The 20,237-nt window shown below is 50.9% G+C and overlaps 1 protein-coding gene across 3 annotated transcripts in view; it reads left to right on the top strand.

The window, feature by feature from the left end:
• STK32B (serine/threonine kinase 32B) overlaps positions 1 to 20,237 on the top strand; it is a 376,962-nt gene that overhangs the window by 294,351 nt on the left and 62,374 nt on the right. For all 3 annotated transcript variants that reach the window (XM_045881506.3, XM_045881505.3, XM_064584257.1), the window contains one exon: positions 11,263 to 11,300. In XM_045881506.3, the coding sequence (XP_045737462.1) occupies positions 11,263 to 11,300 (38 nt within the window). The remainder of the gene's footprint in view (positions 1 to 11,262; positions 11,301 to 20,237) is intronic.

The following is a 20,237-nucleotide window of genomic DNA, read 5'->3' as shown; positions in this document are numbered from 1 at the left end:
CTACGGATGTACGACTAGGTCCTGATACGGACATGAACTCTCTCCAGCATTTGCCTCAGAAAGGAATTCTGGGATTACGAACATAAGGCCCATCACCTGAACATCTTAACAGAAGAGGAAAGAATCGGGTGCCATGGGGGGACCAGGGGGCTCCTGAAGATTCACAGCACTGCTCACACCCAGCCACTCAGAACCCAGCAGGATTACTGAATCCGGGAGGAGAATACAAAATTAATCATCGTGACGATTTACAAGCTGCCAGATGTGAGTGAAATAAAATGAGAGCGAGGCCAGGGTTTTTTTTGGGAAAGCTGAGTCCTGGAGGATCCCCGCCTGGACCAGGACCCTAAGTGCCAAGTCGGGACCTGACCCTAACTGGGCCTGTGCACCTGGGCCCCTAGACACCCCTGCACTTGAATATTAGAGTTCTGTGTTCGCCCAGTGCCTCCTGATGAGCTTATAGATTTAGTAACTTAATCGATAGTGGTGCCAGGGCTGTGAATCTAGGTGTGGGTCCCATGTTGATGGGATTCAGAGCCCACTGGGAGAGAAAAGCCTCAATCAGATCATCACACACGTGGATGCTGATTGTGGTCACTGCTGTGACAGTGACTTGCAGGAACAGGATGATGCTGGACTGTGACTTGGTCCACGGAGGGCTTCTTCGTGGGAGTGACAGTGAGCAAGAGCTCACGGAGACTGGGGAGCGCTCCAGGCACGGGAGGCCGCACACAGACACGAAGACTGTGATGGAGGGGAGGCCCACGCAGGTGGGTCGAGTGGCTCTGCCCCAACCTCTCTACCCCACCCAGAACACGGAAAAGAAAGAGCCCAAGATGGGTGTCAGCGGAGCTGGGTTCAAACCCCCCTGCTACTCTTTAACTATAACTACTCGGGAGTCGCTTTGCTTCCATTCCTTTGCTCGTGAAAGGAAGACGAGGCCGGTTCTTGGGGCTGTCGGGAGGATTAAATGAATTGCAGATGGGAAGGGGTTTCGTGAACTGTAAAATTGCACACACGTGAGAGGTGGTTCTAATCGTGCTGGTCAGCTCTTCTGTCTTCCTGTCTACCACATCCTGTTTCCTCTAAACTCCCTGCAAAGTAGGAGTGGGTCAGGGTGGGAAAAATAATCACCATTTATTGAGCACCTACTGTGTGTGAGGAACTGAGCCAGGTCCTTTACATACATGATTTCATTTTATCCCCTTTTACAGATAGGGAAAACTGAGACCCAAGCAGTCATAGAGTAGGGATTTAAACCATTGTCCATGGGTGAAGGGCTCAAAGTTTCCTCCAGCATCACAGGATGTCTGGGCAAGCATCCTGTCCTTCCACACACTTTTCTTGATCTCCATACACCATGCAACGGCTCTTGCCTTGAGTTTGCAGTCTGGCGGAGAAGGCTGACTCATGGACACACCACGGCAATTCAGGTTTCTAGGAGCAACTAGAAGGGATAACACTGAGTGGGGTGGGTCTCCAAGGGCTTCACGGACCCTTCCTGACCTGACTGGGAGGGTGACCCCCTCACTGCATCTCAGACAGCATGTTGGGTATGTCATCAGGCTCACCCATCCACGAATGAATTAATTGAACCCAGTGCATCCTTGAACATGTTTGTGAATCCTGAAAGCTTCAAAATCTCCATGAGACATACCTGGGGATGGTTAACTGAATGCAATTGCCTTAGTAACCAAGTTTACACCCTGGCCCCGTGGAGAGGCACAGCTCTTGAACTGGATTAATCAATGTCAACCATGCTGATGTTTGTTCTTTGCAGGATTAAAGGAAAACGAACAATCCCCAAGCGTGGCTTGACCCCATGCTCTTTCTCTCCCAGATAATAGAGAGGAAAATGACTGGAGGCACAGGATGGGGTCTTAGCTAGATGCAAGGCAGAACTACCTTCTTAGGCCATGCATACATTTGCAGAATGCTTTCATGCCCTTAAATGAAGACGTGGGTCTCTTAACTGGTATGTCCAGGCTCTACCATGGATTGACTCTGTGACCTCACTGCACTCAGCCTCAGTTTTACTGACCAATAACAGGGATAATAATATTGCCTACCTATATGAGTTTTGGGGGACTGCCATTGCAAAATACCACAGACTGGGTGGCTTTAAAAAGATAAATTTAGGGCGCCTGGGTGGCTCAGTTGGTTAAGCAACTGCCTTCGGCTCAGGTCATGATGCTGGAGTCCCAGGATCGAGTCCCGCATCGGGCTCCCTGCTCGGCAGGGAGTCTGCTTCTCCCTCTGACCCTCCCCTCTCTCATGCAGTCTGTCTCATTCTCTCTCAAATAAATAAATAAAATCTTTAAAAAAAAAAAAAAGATAAATTTACTTCCTCACAGTCCTGGAGGCTGGAAATCTGAGATCAAGGTGTCAGCAGGGTTGGTTCCCCTGAGGCCTCTCTCCGTGGCGTGTAGATGTTCATCTTCTCCCCATGTCCTCATAGAGTCATCCCTCTGTGCCTGTCTATATCCTAATCTCTTCTTCTTATAAAGACTCCAGTTAAATTGGATGAAGGCCCACCCTAATGACCTGGTTTTACCTTGTACTTCTTTACAGACCCCATCTCCAAATACAGTCACATTCTGAGGTCCTGGGGTTAGGACTTCAACACATGAATTTGCAGGGGAACACGATGCAGACTGGATCCTGGCCCCCCAACAATGCCACGTTCTAATCCCCCAAACCCTGTGAATGTGATACTTTTATACAGCAAAAGGAACCTGCATGCGTGATTAAGTTAAGGATCATGAAATGGGAAAATTATCCTGGGTCATCTAGGTGGGTCCAAGATGACCACAGGTGTCCTTATAAGAAGGAGGCAGGAGGGTCGGAGTCAGGAGTAGGAGATGTGAGGACAGAACCAAGATGAGGGGAGGCAAGGCAGGGCCACCAGTCAAGAAACGGGGGTGCCTCTAGAAGCCGAAAGGGAAACAGATTCCCCCCTAGAGCTTCCAGAAGGAACGCACCTTACTGACACTTGATTTTAGCCTCCGAAGACTCATTTTGGACTTCTGACCTCCAGAACTGTACGAGAAAAAAAAAATCTGTTTTGTTTTAGGTCACTAGGTTTGCGGTAACTTGTTAAAGCAGCCCCAGGAAGCGAATGCAGGTTTATGAGGATAAATGAAGCTCCCATGCACCTGGCTCCCGGGTGACCTTGGCTTGTGGCGGCCCCACCCCGGGTTTCACCTCTGTCTTCACACAGCCTTCTCTGTTTGCCTCTGTGTCTTTTCCTCTCCTTATAAGAGCACCAGTTGTTGGGTTTAGGGCCCACCTGGTAAACCAGTACAACTTCGTCTTAATTACCTTTGCAAAGACACTATTTCCAAATGACATCCGTTCACAGGTGCTGGGTAGACACGAATTTGGGGGACACTATTTGAGCCACTACTATTCCAGGAGGAGGTTGCAGTTGAACGTGTCCTAAAACCTGCAGCTTCGGGGGCAGGTGGTAGCGGGGAGGGCACGCCACTGAGAGCCGAGGTGGGGGGAAGGCCCGGGCGAGAAAACCAATTCTGCTCTGCTGGGCTTTCTAAACACGCGTCCGCGAACGGTCCTGGGCCTGTGAGCGCCGCGCCCCGCTCTGCATTGCGTCCTTCGGACTTTTCTAAGGGGAGAATGTCTCCTCTTCCCCTGCTGAGTACGAGGGGGTCCTTGGCTGTTTAATGCCCCCAGCTGATGGGTTTACAAGTTGACAACCACATCTCAGTGTTCACTTTTTATCTTTGAGATTATGGTAGAGCCGGCCAGTGGTGCTGTGGGTAGCAGAGGGCCATTAAGGGGATTTATGTAAGAAGGGACAGTCAGATTCATGCTTTGCAAAACCATTCGGGTCATATTAAAAAAGAAATACGACCTTGTGTGTGGGTGTTGTAATAAAGAAACATATCCTGAAATACGGATAATGTAATCGTATTTATTGAATCGGATACTTATTAGGCGCATGCTCCTCCAGCGACGACTGCCTACTTTAGATTCCGGGAACTCACGCATTTTTCCCTTGAGATTTTTTTTTTTCTCCCAGGCCGAGAACATTGATCTAGAGACAGGGCCCCATGCGAATTGGGTCTTGTCTGCCAAGATGTGAACTCTGACACCCTGTAGTTGTTCTTTGTTCATCGGTAGGATGGGAGCAATGTCAGAACTAAGTGAGGTGACAGAGGAAGCGCTATGTCATACCTGATGGCAGCCACCGTCCGTGTTAAATGCACATAACGTGCGAGAAGTTGCCTCTGGCTCACGATGAGCGCTCGGGGCAGGTTATCTGTTAATATGACCAGTTCTGCTTTCAACATTAGTGAGTCGTGTTGGGGGCTGGGGTTTGTCCATGGTCCCCGCCTTCCGCAGGAAGCAGGAGAAAGAGGAGAGAAAGAAGTAAGATTTGAGTAGCAACGATGTACTCTTTCAACATTGTTTCCCAGTTTCTAGAACAGTCCATGCTGGTATGGTGAGATCCAAAATAGGAGAACCACGGCCAATAGCTTCCTGTTCCACGTCAGCTTGCTGGCGGATGGGTGCAAGGCCCCGCTCAAGCTGGCTAAGACGGAGGTCAGCAGCCAAGGTGACTCCTACCAATCCCCGCAGAGCCCCACAAATGCCTCCACACCCTCCCCCAGGGACCGTCGTGTTAGCCCAGCCTCACACTGATGTGTCTGCATCTCCCTCTGTTAGCAATGAGCACGGCTCCCATGCACCTGGCCCTGTGTTGGTTGCTCCCCTAAATCCTCACCGAAATCAAGCGGGGTCACTGGTGTTCAGCCAGACCGAAGGAAACCCAAGAATTCCCCCTGAGGTCTAACCACCCCAAGTTGGCTTCTCCATCAGATAATGCCCTTCACAAGTGGCCTCAACCCACCTCCATAAACACATGTCCCTGACCACAGCCTCTGCCGACCACCCCGGCAAGCCTGTCCGGGCTATTCCTTGGTGAACAGTGGGAAGCCACCGAAGTTTCTGGATCAGACGACTGGCTCATTGAATTTGTGTATTAAAACACACTAGAGCGCCTGGGTGGCTCAGTCAGTTAAGCATCTGCCTTCCACTCGGGTCATGATCTCAGGGTCCTGGGATCGAGTCCTGCATCCGGCTCTAAGCTGAGCAGGGAGCCTGCTTCTCCCTCTCCCTCTTCCCCTCCCCCCCACTCATGTTCTCTCTCACTCGCTCTCTTTCTTGCTCTAAATAAAACACAATAAATGTGAGTTCCTGAAACAGGATGTACACAAGGTGCTTTAACAACGTGCAGAATAAACATGACTGATGCCACCCAGTCCTCGCTCTAACTTTGTGCAGTGCACATCCTCCAACGAGGAGTGAGGAACCGGAGCCCCGCTGGGTGGCGAGCCAGGGCCCTGGGGCCAGCAAGAGACGGGCTCAGGATGCGGCTTTTCCTACCTCCACCTGCAACCTCTATGCATGCCAGCCTCGCGTTTCTCCCTCCGGTGGTAAAATACCCACAGCTTTTAGTCCACAAAAGTGGCTCTTCTCCAATTTTTGTCTTTATTGCTGCGTACAGCTGCCGACAGAGGGTGCCTGCAAAGGGACGCACATAGAGATGTCCTCACCGCCCTCCCTTGCAGTGGGGATCAGAGCCACTTCTGTGCTGTTTTTTAAAATAGCCCAGCTGACATTTTATGTTTTGTTTTATTTGGGGGCTGGAGAATAATTCAAGAGCAAGAACCGGGTTTTATAGCCTCGCCTGCATACTTTCCATCAAAGTGCCAGTTTGCCCAGCTCTGAAATTATGGGCCTGTCCTCAGAAAACATTGTCACAGCCTTCCATCCACGCAGAACTCTTAATGTGCCTTCCAAACGCACAAGCCCATTTGGAACAGGATGATGCGCTAGCGCTGAGATACCATCGATGAGAAAAATAGAGCTGGAGGGAATGGCCCTGAAACCCACGACCCCGCGGCTCTGATAAGATGCTCTGCCCATAAAATGCTATTCTTATTAAATCCCAGGCTCTCTGACTCCTCTCTGCTGCTTTGCTGGAGTCTGCCTGGTGAGTCTCCTATGAAAGAGATCTTTTTTTTTTTTTAAGATTGATTTATTTATTAGAGACAAGAGAGAGCGCTCCTGTGCATGCACGAGGTGGGGGGAGGGGCAGAGGGGGAGAGAGAAGCAGACTCCCCACTGTGATCTCAGGACCCCGAGATCATGACCTGAGCCAAAATCAAGAGTCGGATGCTTCACCGACTGAGACTCCCAGGCGCCCCAAAGAAGAGCTAATTCACTTTCTTCCCCAAAGCACTTTTCCCGAGTGCTCCCCAGCTCCATGTAAACAGCAGTGAAGGTGACCCGTCATTTCCATGGTCCTTTGACATGGGGGCAGGGCCAGGCCCGCTGTCGGCAGCACCTCGTTGTCTTTTCCCTGCAAGAGTCAGAGGGGCTGTTTCCATTTTCCAGATGAGGGAAAGCGGCTCAAATTGCCCGAGATCATACAGCTAGTACATCAGTTTTCTGCTGCCGCATAACAAACAGCCACAAATAGAGCAGCTTACACCAACTCTCGTTGCCTCTCTCAGCTTCCACAGGTCAGTATTGGGGCCAAGGTTCGCTGGTTCCTCTGCTCAGGATGCCACAAAGCTGTGGTCCAGGTGCCCAGGGGCTGCACTCGTTTCTGGACCTCTCCGCAGCTCCCATGGTTGTGGGCAGAACGCAGTCCCTTGTGGCAGCAGGCCCGAGCTGCCCGTTTCCTCGCTGGCTCTCAGTGGCTAGAGGCACCTGCCGCCCCCACCCTGTGGCCCGCTCACACATGACAGTGCCCATCTTCAAAGCCAGCAGAGGAGGATCCCTCACTCCTGCCTGCAGAGATGGAGTCTGATACGATGTCATCTTGGGGGGGGGCAGGGGGAGACCCCTGTCACCTTTGTCACATTCCCTTGGCTGGAAGCGCATCACAGGTCAAATGAACTATCCATGACTAACTCTTTCCATCCAGGTGTCAACCCGATGTCAGGTCTTTGGAAACTCCTTCTCCGACCTCCTACCAAAAGCAGGACCTCTTTTGGTTTCTCTTCTAGACCCTCAAAGCACTCATCCCCACTTGTGATGTGTCATTTTATTCACGTGCATCCTGGCCTGTCTCCCCTCCTGGAGCTCAAGCTCCATTCAGCTGCGTCTATCTTGTTCACTGTTGTGTCCCCAGTGACCACAGAAGGGACACTCCATAAATGCTGGGGAACCATTGGTTCGCCTCCGTGCTAAGAGCTGACACAGGGAGCATGTGCATGCAGTGTGCACCAGGAAGGAAGCTGGAGAAGGGGTCACCCTGGCAGCCGCGGAAGGCAGGGCTGGGAGCCCCAGCAGCCTGCTCCTGGGCAGGCCTCGCCTGGACAGACAGCCTCTCTCCTTGGAGTCACGGTGTCCAGTTTACCAAGCTGCTCACAGCTGTGCCCTGTTTGGTCCTCATGATACGAGAGATGGTGAACGGGGCTTTTCAGAAGTGACTGCAGGCTCCGTGAGCAGTGGGCCTGTCTAAGGTCACACTGTGGTCTGGGGGGGACCCTGGCTGCCACTTGAGATTGGCCAGCCGCCTCCATCGGCTCCCCTTCTGCGAGGCCGGCTGTGTTTGCTTCCTGCGGCTATTGCAGCAAATCACCACAAAATCTGTGGTGTAAAATGACACAGATTTATTCTCTGGCCAGAAGACTGCTGAAATTAAGGTGTCAGCAGGGCCGTGCTTCTCCAAAAGCTCTGGGGAGAATCCTTTCCTGCTTCTTCCAGCTCCTGGTGCCTCCTGGCACTCCCGGACTTCTGGCCACAGTTCTCCAGTCGCTGCCTCTTCATCTGTCCTTCGTGTCTGTGTGTCCAAGACAGAAGCCCTTTGATTGAGGACCCACCCTAAACCCAAGGTGCTTCCATCTGGAGATCCTTAACTAATTCCGTCCGCAAGGCTCTGTTTCCAAATAAAGTCATATTCTCGAGTCCCAGGTAGACATGGATTCTCGGGGGGGGGAACACTATTCACCCCACTCCACCAGGTCACCTCTCCTTAGGTCTGCCCCCCACCTCGGACTGGCTCTGACGCCCTGAGCCCTGCTGTCCCAGTGACCAGCCGTTTGTTCTCCAGTGGCCCCCTCCCACCTTCCCTTGGCCTTGGGGCCGCTGTGTCCGGAGCCTCTGCAACCCCAGCTCTTGGGGTGTTTGCAAAATGTTGGTGGAAAGAAAAGGAAGAGGAGGAGAGAGGGAGGGCGGGAAGAAGGGAGACAGGGAGAGGGGAGTGAGAACTAAGAGAGGCAGGAGGAGGGAAGGGGAAGGGAAGGGGGCAAGCGCAAAGCCTCAGGGGGCACCTTTAACATCAGAGGAGGTGGTGGTTTCCAGCCATGGTCCTTGCAAGCATTTTGGGGTTCATACTTCCTAGACCACAGCCACCTCCTCCCTGCTCCCCACACCTCAAACAAGGTCATGCCAGGCCTTACGGGATTGCTTTCAAATAAAATAAGAAAAAATCAGATGGGGAGGGGCGCCTGGGTGGCTCAGTCTTTAAGCGTCTGCCTTCGGCTCAGGTCATGTTCCCAGGGTCCTGGGATCAGCCCCACAACAGGCTCCCTGCTCCACGGGAAGCCTGCTTCTCCCTCTCCCACTCCCCATGCTTGTGTCCCCTCTCTCGCTGTCTCTCTCCGTCAAATAAATAAATAAATAAATAAATAAATAAATAAATAAATAAATAAATCAATCAATCAATCTTTAAAAATCAGGGAGGGAGACAAAGCTTAAGAGACTCTTAACTCTAGGGAACAAACTGAGGGTTGCAGGAGGGGAGGGGGTAGGGAGATGGGGTAACTGGGTGATGGATATTAAGAAGGGCACGTGATGGAGGCGCCTGGGTGGCTCAGTTGGTTAAGCGACTGCCTTCAGCTCAGGTCATGATCCTGGAGTCACAGAATCAAGTCCCACATCGGGCTCCCTGCTCGGCAGGGAGTCTGCTTCTCCCTCTGACCCTCCTCCCTCTCATGCTCTCTGTCTCTCATTCTCTCTCTCTCAAATAAATAAATAAAATCTTTAAAAAAAAAAAAAAAACAAGGGCATGTGATGGGATGAGCACTGGGTGTTACATGCAACTGATAAATAACTGAACTCTACCTCTGAAACCAATAATACTCTATATGTTAATTAATTGAATTTAAATTAAATTTAATTAAAAAATTTTTTGCTGCTGTGTCTGCATTCTTGACAAGTACTTATTTCCCCTTTTCATTAGAGCCCTCCTGGGAGGCACTCTGCACAGGGACCGAGCAGTTGCTGGTTTGATACACAAACCTTTAACTCTGGGGTCTTCTGCCCTTTGTTTTAATTTTGTGAGTTCTCAAGCTCATCCTCCCCATGGGAACTCCTCGAATCATCTCTGTTCACTGTGGATGTTTTGTGAACTCAGCAGCTGCAGGGGCCCATTTGCTTTAATGCTCGTCAATAATGGCTCAAAAAGTCCCCATGAAAATAGAAGTTTAAATATATAGGTTAAGGGGCGCCTGGGTGGCTCAGTTGGTTAAGCGTCTGCCTTCGGCTCCGGTCATGATCCCAGGGTCCTGGGATCAAGCCCCGCATTGGGCTCCCTGCTCAGCGGGAAGCCTGCTTCTCCCTGCTTCTCCCTCTCCCACTCCCCCTGCTTGTGTTCCCTCTCTCCCTCTCTCTCTGTGTCAAATAAATAAATAAAATCTTTAAATAAATAAATAAATATATAGGTTAAGTGTTTCTCTCATCCCCAAAGCCATAGACATTGCATCGCATGATTACAAACAACCATGGTGCGTTTTCAGGTAGAATTACTATTTGATAAACTCAGGAGCAAATGCTTTTTAGTTCGAAGCAAGGTGTCATTAGTCTCAGAAGATCTGACATTTATTATAAATGAGTGAGTGGGGTTTGCCTTTCTCAAGTCTATGGTTTTAATAAAGAGCTTTGGAAAGTGTGTGCATATTAATAATAGTAAATCAGGGCTGAAGATGTCAGTTGAGTTTCTCAAACGCTGTTTTTGTGTTTTGGGGGTTTTTTTTTTACGTTCATTCTTCCATCCTCCCTCATTCATGTTTCCTATGTGTTGACAAAAGCTCTGCCTCCTCAACCAAATTTTATCCAGGCTCTTGTGGGTTCTTTTGCAACCAGGCCTCAACTTTTGGGTTTTGCTGTTCATCCCTGCGTTGTCCGGTCTTGGCAAGGACCCGCGGCGTCCGTTTAGCAAGAACCGCGCCCCCCCTCCGTATCTGGTCAGGTCCTCGGTGCCCCAGCCTGCCTTCAGCAAGAATCCTATGGGGTGGCTTTCGCCAGAACCCCCTCCCCAGATGTTTCCAGTTAGGAACTTTGCATCCACGACCCCCACCTGCTCCTGGGCTGTAAATTCCCACTCGTCCATGTTGTGTTCAGAATTGAGGCCATTTTCCACCTACTGAAATTGTCCGGAGTACAATGTCTTCTTACACTTGGACTGCTGTCCCGCTCTGATTGTTCTCTGACAGTGTCTAAAAGTGACAGGCATCGTGCTAGGCACGTGGAGCAGAGGTGAGGAAAGCAAACCCTGTGTTGAATAAGCACAACTTGGAGCCGGAAGCCCTTTGCTCTCGTGGCAATGTAGAGTGGAACTTTCCAGAAACTCCCCAGCCCCTGCCCTAAGAAAAAGGATCAGCAACCTTTCTCCCGGAAGGACCAGATAATAAATATTTCAGGCTCTGAGGGCCACATTAGTCTCTGTTGTACATCCTTTTGTTGTTGCTTTTTGTGTGTGTCTTATTTTGTTTCCACAACTCTTTAAAGTTATACAAGCCCTTCCTAGCTCACAGACACTGTGAAAAAACTGGCTGAGGGCTGGGGCGGCTGATCTCTGACCTGGACAAACTGCCAAGCCTTCCCGGAACCTCCTCCCTGTATCTGTAGAGCAGAGAGCTTAACCCTGGGGAGGTTTCCTTAGCAAGGTGGGAGGGCTCCGTTATGTCAGGGGGGTGGGGGAGAATCTCTATCTGCTGGCAGAGACCAGGTGCTCAATGAGCAGACTCGTGGATGTCTCAAAACCAGAAATTGTTAAGAATATTCAGGAAGAAAGTATTCAGTCAACTTGCGGTTCTGCAAAACAAGAAGGAAGCAAGAACACAGGCTCTGTGTTATCCTCATTACTTCCCTGCTCCCTGTCTGAGCCTCATGCTGAGGGAGAGACAGGCACTCTGGATGTTGTCAGGCATTTGTCCCCAAGCTTCATGTTTGTCATGTGCTCTTCAATAGGAATCACGTTGTCAGCCTATTTGTTTTCTCTTACAGAGACATCAAGCCAGACAACATCTTGCTGGATGAACATGGTAAGCCTGTTATGCATGCTTTACAGAGACTCTTTCAGCGGGAAGTTTGAGGCTCTGGGAGACTGGGGTCCTGGGGAGTTGGATTTGAGGGTTGATTAGAAAGCCTTTTTTTGTTTAATTCTGGTGGATGCACATCTGTGTAATTTCTGGTCTGTGTCCGGCACAGTGAGTCAAGCCCAATGTATTGGAAGGTTTCGTGGCTAAGGGCATAGCTGCTCATGTCCCAGTGTGGGGATGATGGGGCAGAGGGGAATGCGAGGTAGGGCTGGAAAGTTCCCCTACCTGGGGACCCATGGCTTCAGAAAAGTCACTTACCTCTCTGAGCCTCAGTGTCATCTTCTGTGAAACATAAAATGGTGTCCACCTTCCAGATTATCATGGGGATCAAATGGCATTGTGTATGCCTGGCAAGCCAGGAATCAGTAATGAGTAATCCGCGAAGCCTTCCCTCCCCCTGGCTTCTCAAGCCTTCATGTGCATACAGACCCTGATTCAGTAGGTCTGAGGTGGGGCCTAGATTCTGCATCTCTAACAGGTCCCAGGTGAAGCCAACGCTTCTGGTCAGTGGACCACACTTCGAGAAGCAAGGCTCCGTGCCCAACTTTGGTCTCATTGGAATCTCCTGGGGGACTTGGTAAGAATCCAAGGCCGTTCCCTGGCTTGCTTTGGCAAGCCTGGGCCTCTGTGTTTTGGCTCACTTCCAGGGATGTGATGCCCATCATCACAGGTCTAGGGCATGGCCAATGGTGCACAGCCCGGCTGATCGGACAGCCTAAGGCAAGTTTGCAGTTTAACCATCACAGCAGCCTTGAACGCTAAATTCAGTGACGTTGCTTTGGGGCCCTCATCCCCAAGGGCTTTCGGGAGGATGGGGTGGAGTGAGCCGCTGAGGAGTTTCCTGGGGGAGCTGCTGCATCGTGCAGGGATGTCCGCAGCCTCTTCTGTATGCCTTCTCTGAGCCTCCCTCCCCGACCCCAGCAGCTGCAGGCTGTGGCTCCTTCTAGAAGCCCCTCTAGGACCCCGTATGTGTCCCCAGTGTGTCTCGGGGAATTCTACCTCATTGTGTAAGCTCCTCGGTATTGGGAGGTGGAGCGGGAGGGGTGGAATCTGGGCTCAAATGTCCTGCCAGAAGCTGAAACCAGCCTGGGTGTTTTGGGGCAGCAGGTTGAAATTCCTCCAGAATGGAAGGTCAATGGTGACCTCAAGATGCCAGGAGAACTGGGTAGAGCTGAGGATGCAAATCAAGGCCCCCATTAGCATGTATAAGTCAGGATCCCCAGATGTGGCGCTCAGCTGACCCGCCCCCCAACCGTCTGTGTGTCTTTGGGCAAGTCACTTCACCCCTCTGAATTTGGGCCTTCGCAGCAATAAAAGAGAAGCAGTGGGGCCCTGCAGGTATGGTGCAAGTATAAGACAAGACAGTGAAGGTATAAGAAGGACGACCCAGCACAGCATCAGGGCATAAAAAGTGCTCAGAAGCAGGTGAGGTGGCAGTGAGAAGGGGCCCAGGCTGGGTTATGCAGGACAGATAGCAAGGCTGTCCTGGAAGTCAGGGGTCTGGACTAAGGGTCCTGTCCCAACAACTGACAGAGACCTTTGGGTAAAGACCTTCTAGGGCCCTGAGTATCTTCCAGAAGTAAAATTAAGGTGGGAACACAACTCAGTAGGAATAATTTGGCCATTTCATCTATGAGGAAATGAGCCCCGGGCCCCTGTGACTCCCTAGTTCACGCCTGGTCGTCCCAGTCCCTGGCCACGGGGCTCCTGAGGCCACCTCATGCAAGGACACTGGCAGGCAGCCTTCCCTGTGTTTCCTCATTCCTGAGCTCTGGATCTCCATCCATCCCTCCCCTTCCACACTCATTCTCACCTCTCCACTCAGCCCCTTTCCACTTTCCTTCCAGACCTCCCCCCAACTCTCTGAGAGCCCCATCCTCCGCCCCTCCCACATGGCTTTCACAGTGTCCCGACCCTGCCTCTGGCTTTGCAGCATCCACACACTTTCCCAAGGGCCTGTGGACCCACCCTCCTCACTCTTCTCCAAGCTCCTATTTCATCGGGCTGTCTCTTCTAGTGTTGGGACACGGCGCTGAAACTCTATTTCATACTAAAGAGTGAATGACTCATTCACCATCCCCAACTTTAACATTCCATGAGTGCCTTTTCAGGCAGTGCAGAAGGGAAATTTAGGAGCAGGAAATTCTCCATAGAACACACAAGTCTTCTCCCCAAGAGCCTGTGGCCATGGTCCTCTTCCTGATTTATATCAGGAGCCACTCATCACCTTTTTTCTTTCTTAGTCATTTTTGCCTTTTTTACCTTGGGCTCTATGGAGGTGTGATTGGCAAATAAAAATTGTATATACTAGGTTGTACAATGTGATATTTTAAAGGTGAACATGATTTAATGTATGCATGTGTACATTTTGAAATGATTACCTCAATCACATTAATTAGCTATCCATCACCTCACATAGTTACCTTTTCCTTTTGTGTATGGTGAGAACACTTAAGATTTACCTTCTTAGCAAATTTCAAAAATATAATACAGTATTACTAACTATAGTCTTCATGACAAACATTAGATCCCCTTAACCTTTTGTTAATTACATTACAAAAAAGTACAAAACAGATGCTATGTGTTGCTATTTAAAGATTTTTTAAGATTTTATGTATTTATTTGAGAGACAGAGAGTGAGAGAGAGAGATCACTAGTGGGGGCAGGGGGGAGAGAGAGACACAGACTCCCCACTGAGCAGGGAGCCCAATGCAGGACTCAATCCCAGGACCCTGAGATCATGACCTGAGCTGAAAAGGCAGATGCTTAACCCGCGGAGCCACCCAGGCATCCTGCTATTTAAAGAGTTTAATCATGGATCTCATTGACTGTTTTCTCTGAAAACAAGTTGGTTGGCTGTTTATAATAAACATAATTAAATAAATGCATTAATATTTTAGTGATAACGTTCAAGTTCTGCTGGTTACACAAAATCCAAGGCTTTCCTACAAGCTTTTCTGCTCCCCACTCTGTGTCTGCTGCACTTTCTGATCCTTCAGTCTGGGTTTTGTCTTCTCAAACAAGCACTGTAATTCTCTTCTGAGATGTGGGGTATTCTTGGCCAGCAGCTAAAGCAGAGAAAGACCATCCCTGGAGTAAAATGAAGTTGAAGGAAGAAAGAGCATCTTAGAGAAGCGTGGGGAGAAGGTTGAGTGTAGGTTAGAGCTGAGGGCACACAACTCAAGGAGATGGGGATTTAAAGCTGCAAAGGGAAGGAGAAGGGTTACCTCCTTTTCTAATGGGACAATAAGGCTCCACAATGAATAACCACATGACTTTAATGCACAAGCCGGGAGCATCTAGTAAGCTCACAGATCTGTGGGTTAAGCTCTTACAGGCAAATCTTGCTCCTAAGACTGAGGTCAGGTGGGGTCAGCCGGGCAGCTCTGGTGGTATTGGCTGTGCTCACGTCTGAGGGTTGCCTGCTTCCAGCTGGGACACGCTGGCCTTGGCTGGACAGCTCAGTGCTGGTCCTCATGGCTCGCCCTCCGGCAGGCCAGCCCCACAAGGCCTCACAAGGCCACAGTGGCAACAGGAGCATAGAAAGCCCAACCCCTCAAGCCTGTGTCACATTGGCTCCCATCCCAGCGGGCAAAGCAAGTCATGAGCTGACCTAGAGTGGGGCTTTGGGGGCTGCACAGTACCTGGCCAGATGGCTGAGACAGAGCAGGGGAAGGCGGGGGAGAACTGCGGCAGTTAACCCCACCATCTGGAAGAGGCAGGTGGAAATGGAAGAGCTGCCTGCACAGATGGGCCTGTGGGTGGGCCCGTGGGTCTTTTCCACCTGGGCAGCTCAGCTCCTCCAAAGATGAACAAAGAGTCGAGAGTCAGAAAAGCCTGCATTTCTGCCCTGGGTGTCCCTGGGGGCCCTCGCTCGAAGTTCACTGATGCTGGAGCCCTTGACCTCTGATTTCAGGAAATCGATCCCTTCAGTTTTGCAGACCTGTCATAGGCCACCCATTGTGCCAGGTGACCCGAAGGACAGGGTGTAGGATGGCTGTTCTCAGATCACCTGGGAACTGTAACAAGTACTGAGGCACAGTCCCACCTGCAGAGGTGATTCATTTTGCAGGAGAGGGTGCTGGGTCGGGCAGTTTTAAAGGTCCCTGGTGGTTCTAAGGTGGAGCCAGGCCTGAGGGGGGACAGAGAGCAAACCCGTAGGGTCAGTGCTGGGACAGGGTAGGGACGATGGGGTTGGGTGAAAGTGGAAGGACCGGCCAGGGGGCTCCCTGGGTCCTGCAGCGTGGGTGGGGTCAACAGAGCATTTGGGGGCACGTGGGAACACTCACTGCAGGAGGCCATGAAGAGCCCGCACAGTTTAGACTTTTCACAGCTGACTGTGAAGTGTGTAACTCGCTTGGGCGTCAGAAACCCGACCCAAATGTTTAGCAACAGGGAACACAGTAGCCACCCCAACAGAGGGAATTGGTTTTCTCGTTGTATTAACCATGTCTTTTTTTCCTGAATCCTGATGCCTGACTTCTTCACATCAGGGCCACAATCCACCCAGTCACCCCAGGGCCAGGCACCAGACAACTAGGGACAGCCCCTGCACCCCAGAGCCCCTAAAATTATTCAGATCAGCCAGTCCTAACCCTGCTTGCCCCGCCTCACCCATTCCTTCTCACAGAAACCACCAGAAAAGCTCCTGCCCCCCTTTTCTCCCTCAGCCTTGTGGTCGACCCCACGCTTCCCCATGTGGCCCCCATGGCATAATATGCCCCCTTCTCTTGGGAATGATGAGGAACAAACTATCTTTTATTTTTTTTAAGATTTTACTCATTTATTTGTCAGAGAGAGAGAGCACAAGCAGGGAGAGCAGCAGAGGGAGAAGCAGACTTCCCGCTGAGCCAGGGAGCCTGATGCGGGGTTTGATCCCAGGACCCTGGGATCATGACCTGAGCGAAAGGCAGGTGCTTAACCAACTGAGTCACCCAGGCGTCCCCAAACTATCTTTTCAATGGCAATCATCTCCTGATCTGTTGGCCTTACTCTTCCTCGAATTTCCTATTAATTGATGTATTTTAGAGCACTCTTTAACTGGACTTGTTTCAAAGAATCGATCCTTCGTCGCTAACACATTTCTTGATAAATGTGACAAGTACTCCCCAAAACGGCTGTGGCCAGCAGCATCGCCACTCCCTTGTCCCTTGTCCCAGCATTTTACAGGCTGTTACCATCGTGCCTGGAAGGAGGGACCCCAGGGCATTAACAGAGTGGGCGTGGGTTGTTTCTGATGCCTCAGATGCAAGGTTTGGAGAAGCTGAGAAGGAAGTGGGGGGCAGCCACCCAGGCACCTCGGTGGGCAAGGTTGTTCCTAAGTCTGAAGGACCAACAGCAGTGTCATTATTTAGAGGGGGTCCCAAGAGATTAAGGACAGAACGCAGGAGTGGGGTTTAAATTCTGGGTGTCCTTGGGAGGATTGTAATGCGGTTCTTTTCAGAAGGCTGCAAGAAGAGAAGTTTCTCCTGCAGCACAATGCCAGGAGGGAGTCTTAAAGCCCTAATGACCCGGCTCTGGGAGTCCCTGACTCCAAGAAATAGCCTCTCCTTCTCAGTTTCCTAGGGCTGCTGTAACAGAGTCCCACAGGTTGAGAGGCTCAAACAACAGAAATGTATTGTCTCATCATGCTGGAGGCTGGAAGTCTGAGGTCATGGTGTCCGTGGGCAGACCCATGCCCCCTAGGAGGAGCCAGGGACGGGTCCGTTCCAGTTCTCTCTGCTAGCTTGGGGCAGTCCCTCGGCTGGAGCAGGATAATTCCAGACTTCACGTGGTGTTTCCCCAGGTGCACGTCTGTGTCTAAATGTCCCCTTTACATTGGGACGCCTGGGTGGCTCAGTTGGTTAAATGACTGCCTTCGGCTCAGGTCATGATCCTGGAGTCCCTGGATCGAGTCCCGCATCGGGCTCCCTGCTCGGCAGGGAGTCTGCTTCTCCCTCTGACCCTCCTCCCTCTCATGCTCTCTGTCTCTCATTCTCTCTCTCTCAAATAAAAAAAATAATAATAAATAAATAAATAAATAAATAAATAAATAAATAAATAAATAAATAAATGTCCCCTTTACATAAGAACACCAGTCTTACTGGATTAGGGCCCCCCCCACCCCCGCAGTATGAGCTCATCTTAACCAATTACATCTGCAGTGACCCCACCTGTATGAAGTCACATTCTGAGATCATGCGAGTTAGGACTTCAACATATGAATGGGGCAGGGAGGCGGGGAACACGGTTCAACCTATCACAGCCCCATCTTACCCATATGGGATTTGAACAAATAAAAAATAAAACAAGGAAGTGGCAGATAGGGGCCAACATATCACCTTCATTGCTGATCAAAGCTTGCATTTGTGTGAGTCAAAAGGGTCTTCCTACTCCACGACCCCAGAGAGAGGAAGATCCACCTCCCACATTCAACCCAAGCTGGGTAAGTGACCGCTGAGATACGACCAAGAGCTCGGAAGACCAGGGATCCCTCACCTGCCCAGGCAGAGTTAAACTGTGTAAGGCTAGTTTGTTCATCCCAAAATGACCCTTCACATAATCTCTGGGCAGTGAGGAAGGGGTGAAGAAGGGCTAAGAATCTACTGGTGTGAAATCCTTCTTTGTGAAATTGTGAGTTTCTATGTCTCCACTGACACTGGGTCCAAATTCCTACTCTGCCTGAAAATGATCATCTTAATCACTCCCTGTTTCCTGAACAGTGTTCGATACCAGGCTGGAGGCACAGGGGGCCTGGCCCCGGGCTTCAGGATGCATATCTGTCTGGAGGGGAGGCTTACATCCTAGACTGACTGGGAGGGTGAGCTCTAGGGAAAGCAGTGACCTGGCCATCCCCTGGGCTGGAGTAGAGGCAGCTCCACATCCCTTGTGCATGTACCAGTCTGGGCTGCAGGGCGCCCCAGAGAAAGCAGCTTGGTGAAGAAGGGAGGTGGTAGGCCTTGTGGTCAAACCTGCCTGGGGCTTGGATTCTGGCTCAAGGACCTTGGGCTGGACAGTCACTTCCTAGCTGCTCATACCAGTGATGAGGCCACCTTAACAAATGTCCAGCCTTGGCAAAGACCCCTGTCTGCCCAGCTTGTTCATCCTTTGGCTCCGTCCCAAACAGACAGACTCTGCTTTCCTTCCACCTTGCAAACCTCTCCTGAGTGTATCTTGTGAGCAGACCATAAATCTCATTGAGAACCCTAGCTGCAAGAGAGTCAGGAAATGTGTTCCCCGCCGCGCCCCCCCCCCCCCCCCGCCCCCGGCCCTTGTGATACAGAGAGTAGCAAAGAAAGGAGTGGAATGTGGTGAACATAGCACAGTGTATAAGCTTGTTGAACCACTATGTTGTATACCTGAAACTAATGTAACATTGTGTGTTAACGATAGGAAGGAAGGGAGGGAGGGAGAAAGAGAAAGAGAGGGAAAGAGAAGAAAGAGAGGAAGGAAAAACAGAGAGGAAAGAAGGAAGGAGGCAGGGAGGGAAGGAAGATGGAAGAAAGAGAGAGAGAGAGTCAGTTTGCTAAGTGTCAGGAGATCATCTCCAGCCTGGTCCTACAGAGTTGTACAGAGCAGATCACAGCTGGGAAAGCGCTTTGAAAACCTCTCTACAAATGGTATTCACTGTGATTCCCTCATGTAATTGCATAAAATCACATGCCCAACACAGAGCGTGGAAGGAGAGTGGATTGGTCATGTGGCCTTGGCCACAAGGCAGGGACTAACCCAGGAACCTGGTGGCTGGAGAGAAAACGGGGAAACAGAACTGTTGAGAACTGCTCCCACAGAAGCCTTGGGCGAGGTGGATTCCCCAGAGCAGCAGACGAGCCGGCCGCAAATCCTGCGGAGTGCTTTATGAAGTCACGATCAGACGCTTTCATGGCCCTGGATACCCACCGCATGACCAAGACACGGGAGGAAGCCAGTCCAAATGGAACAGAAGAAAACCAAAGGGCCATTTCTTCTTATCAGGCACACGTGCTCTGAAACAGTTCAGTCTTCCTCCTGCTGTCGCCCGATGAAGCCTGGATAAGCTTGTGCTCTGGGATTTGATTTGGTTTCCTTTTCCTTTTCTTTCTTTCTTTTTTCTGTTGTCCTGCAATAAGTTCACTCTGACGTCCACGAAGATTAGTGGGAGGGGAGAGTGCCCGGGGTGTGTGATCCCGAGTGGAAGATCAGGGCCAGCATGACATCACACTGACATCTCAGAAGTGGGGTAATTACCAGCGGGAGCCTGGAGCCTGCCATGGGTCTCATCAACCCTGGCTTCTTCCCCAGGGGGCTTCCAGCTGCTTCTCTTGGGCAGCACCACTCTGGCCTCCGCTTAGGCATGATGTAGTCCCTGTAAACCAGGGAAGGTGGGGACAGATGTTAGTGAGAGACTTGACTCCAAATTCAAGTCTGATGAAAGGGAAGCGGGCATGGAATAATGCGGGAGGTGATCTTCTCCTGTAGACCGACTGCCTTCCATTTGCATTCCCGGTCTAGCGCCCCCTAGTGGCACTACCCCAGCACCCACTCCCAGGAGTTCTCGGGAGGCATGGCAGTGTGTCCAAGTGTGGCATCCAGAGGACAGATTCAGAGAGAATTCACTCTGCTCCAATATGCAGCCTGTCATTCCTCGCTGACCGGCCCCTCCGAGCACACCCTGTCTTCTCCCAGGTGTGGGCTTGTAGGTCTCAGTGACATGAGCGCACTGCGCTCACGCATTTGGTAAATACCCTGGTGGGGGGACTTCATTACAGGGGCTGAGAGCGGAGAAGGGGAAGCAAGGGTCATGGTGAACCAGAAATTGATATTTGTGCAGTACAGCTGCGAAGGAAGGAATGAAAATGCAGCAAAATCCAAGAAGGCTTTGGGTGCTGTCCCAGGAACGTGTCCGGGAGGTGCCAGAGCCAG

Source organism: Mirounga angustirostris, unplaced genomic scaffold (assembly GCF_029215605.1).
Source record: "Mirounga angustirostris isolate CCGP_5_RB_7025 unplaced genomic scaffold, mMirAng1.0.hap1 SCAF_2, whole genome shotgun sequence".
NCBI classification, from domain to species: domain Eukaryota; kingdom Metazoa; phylum Chordata; class Mammalia; order Carnivora; family Phocidae; genus Mirounga; species Mirounga angustirostris.
This window is presented reverse-complemented; position numbering and strand designations above follow the sequence as displayed.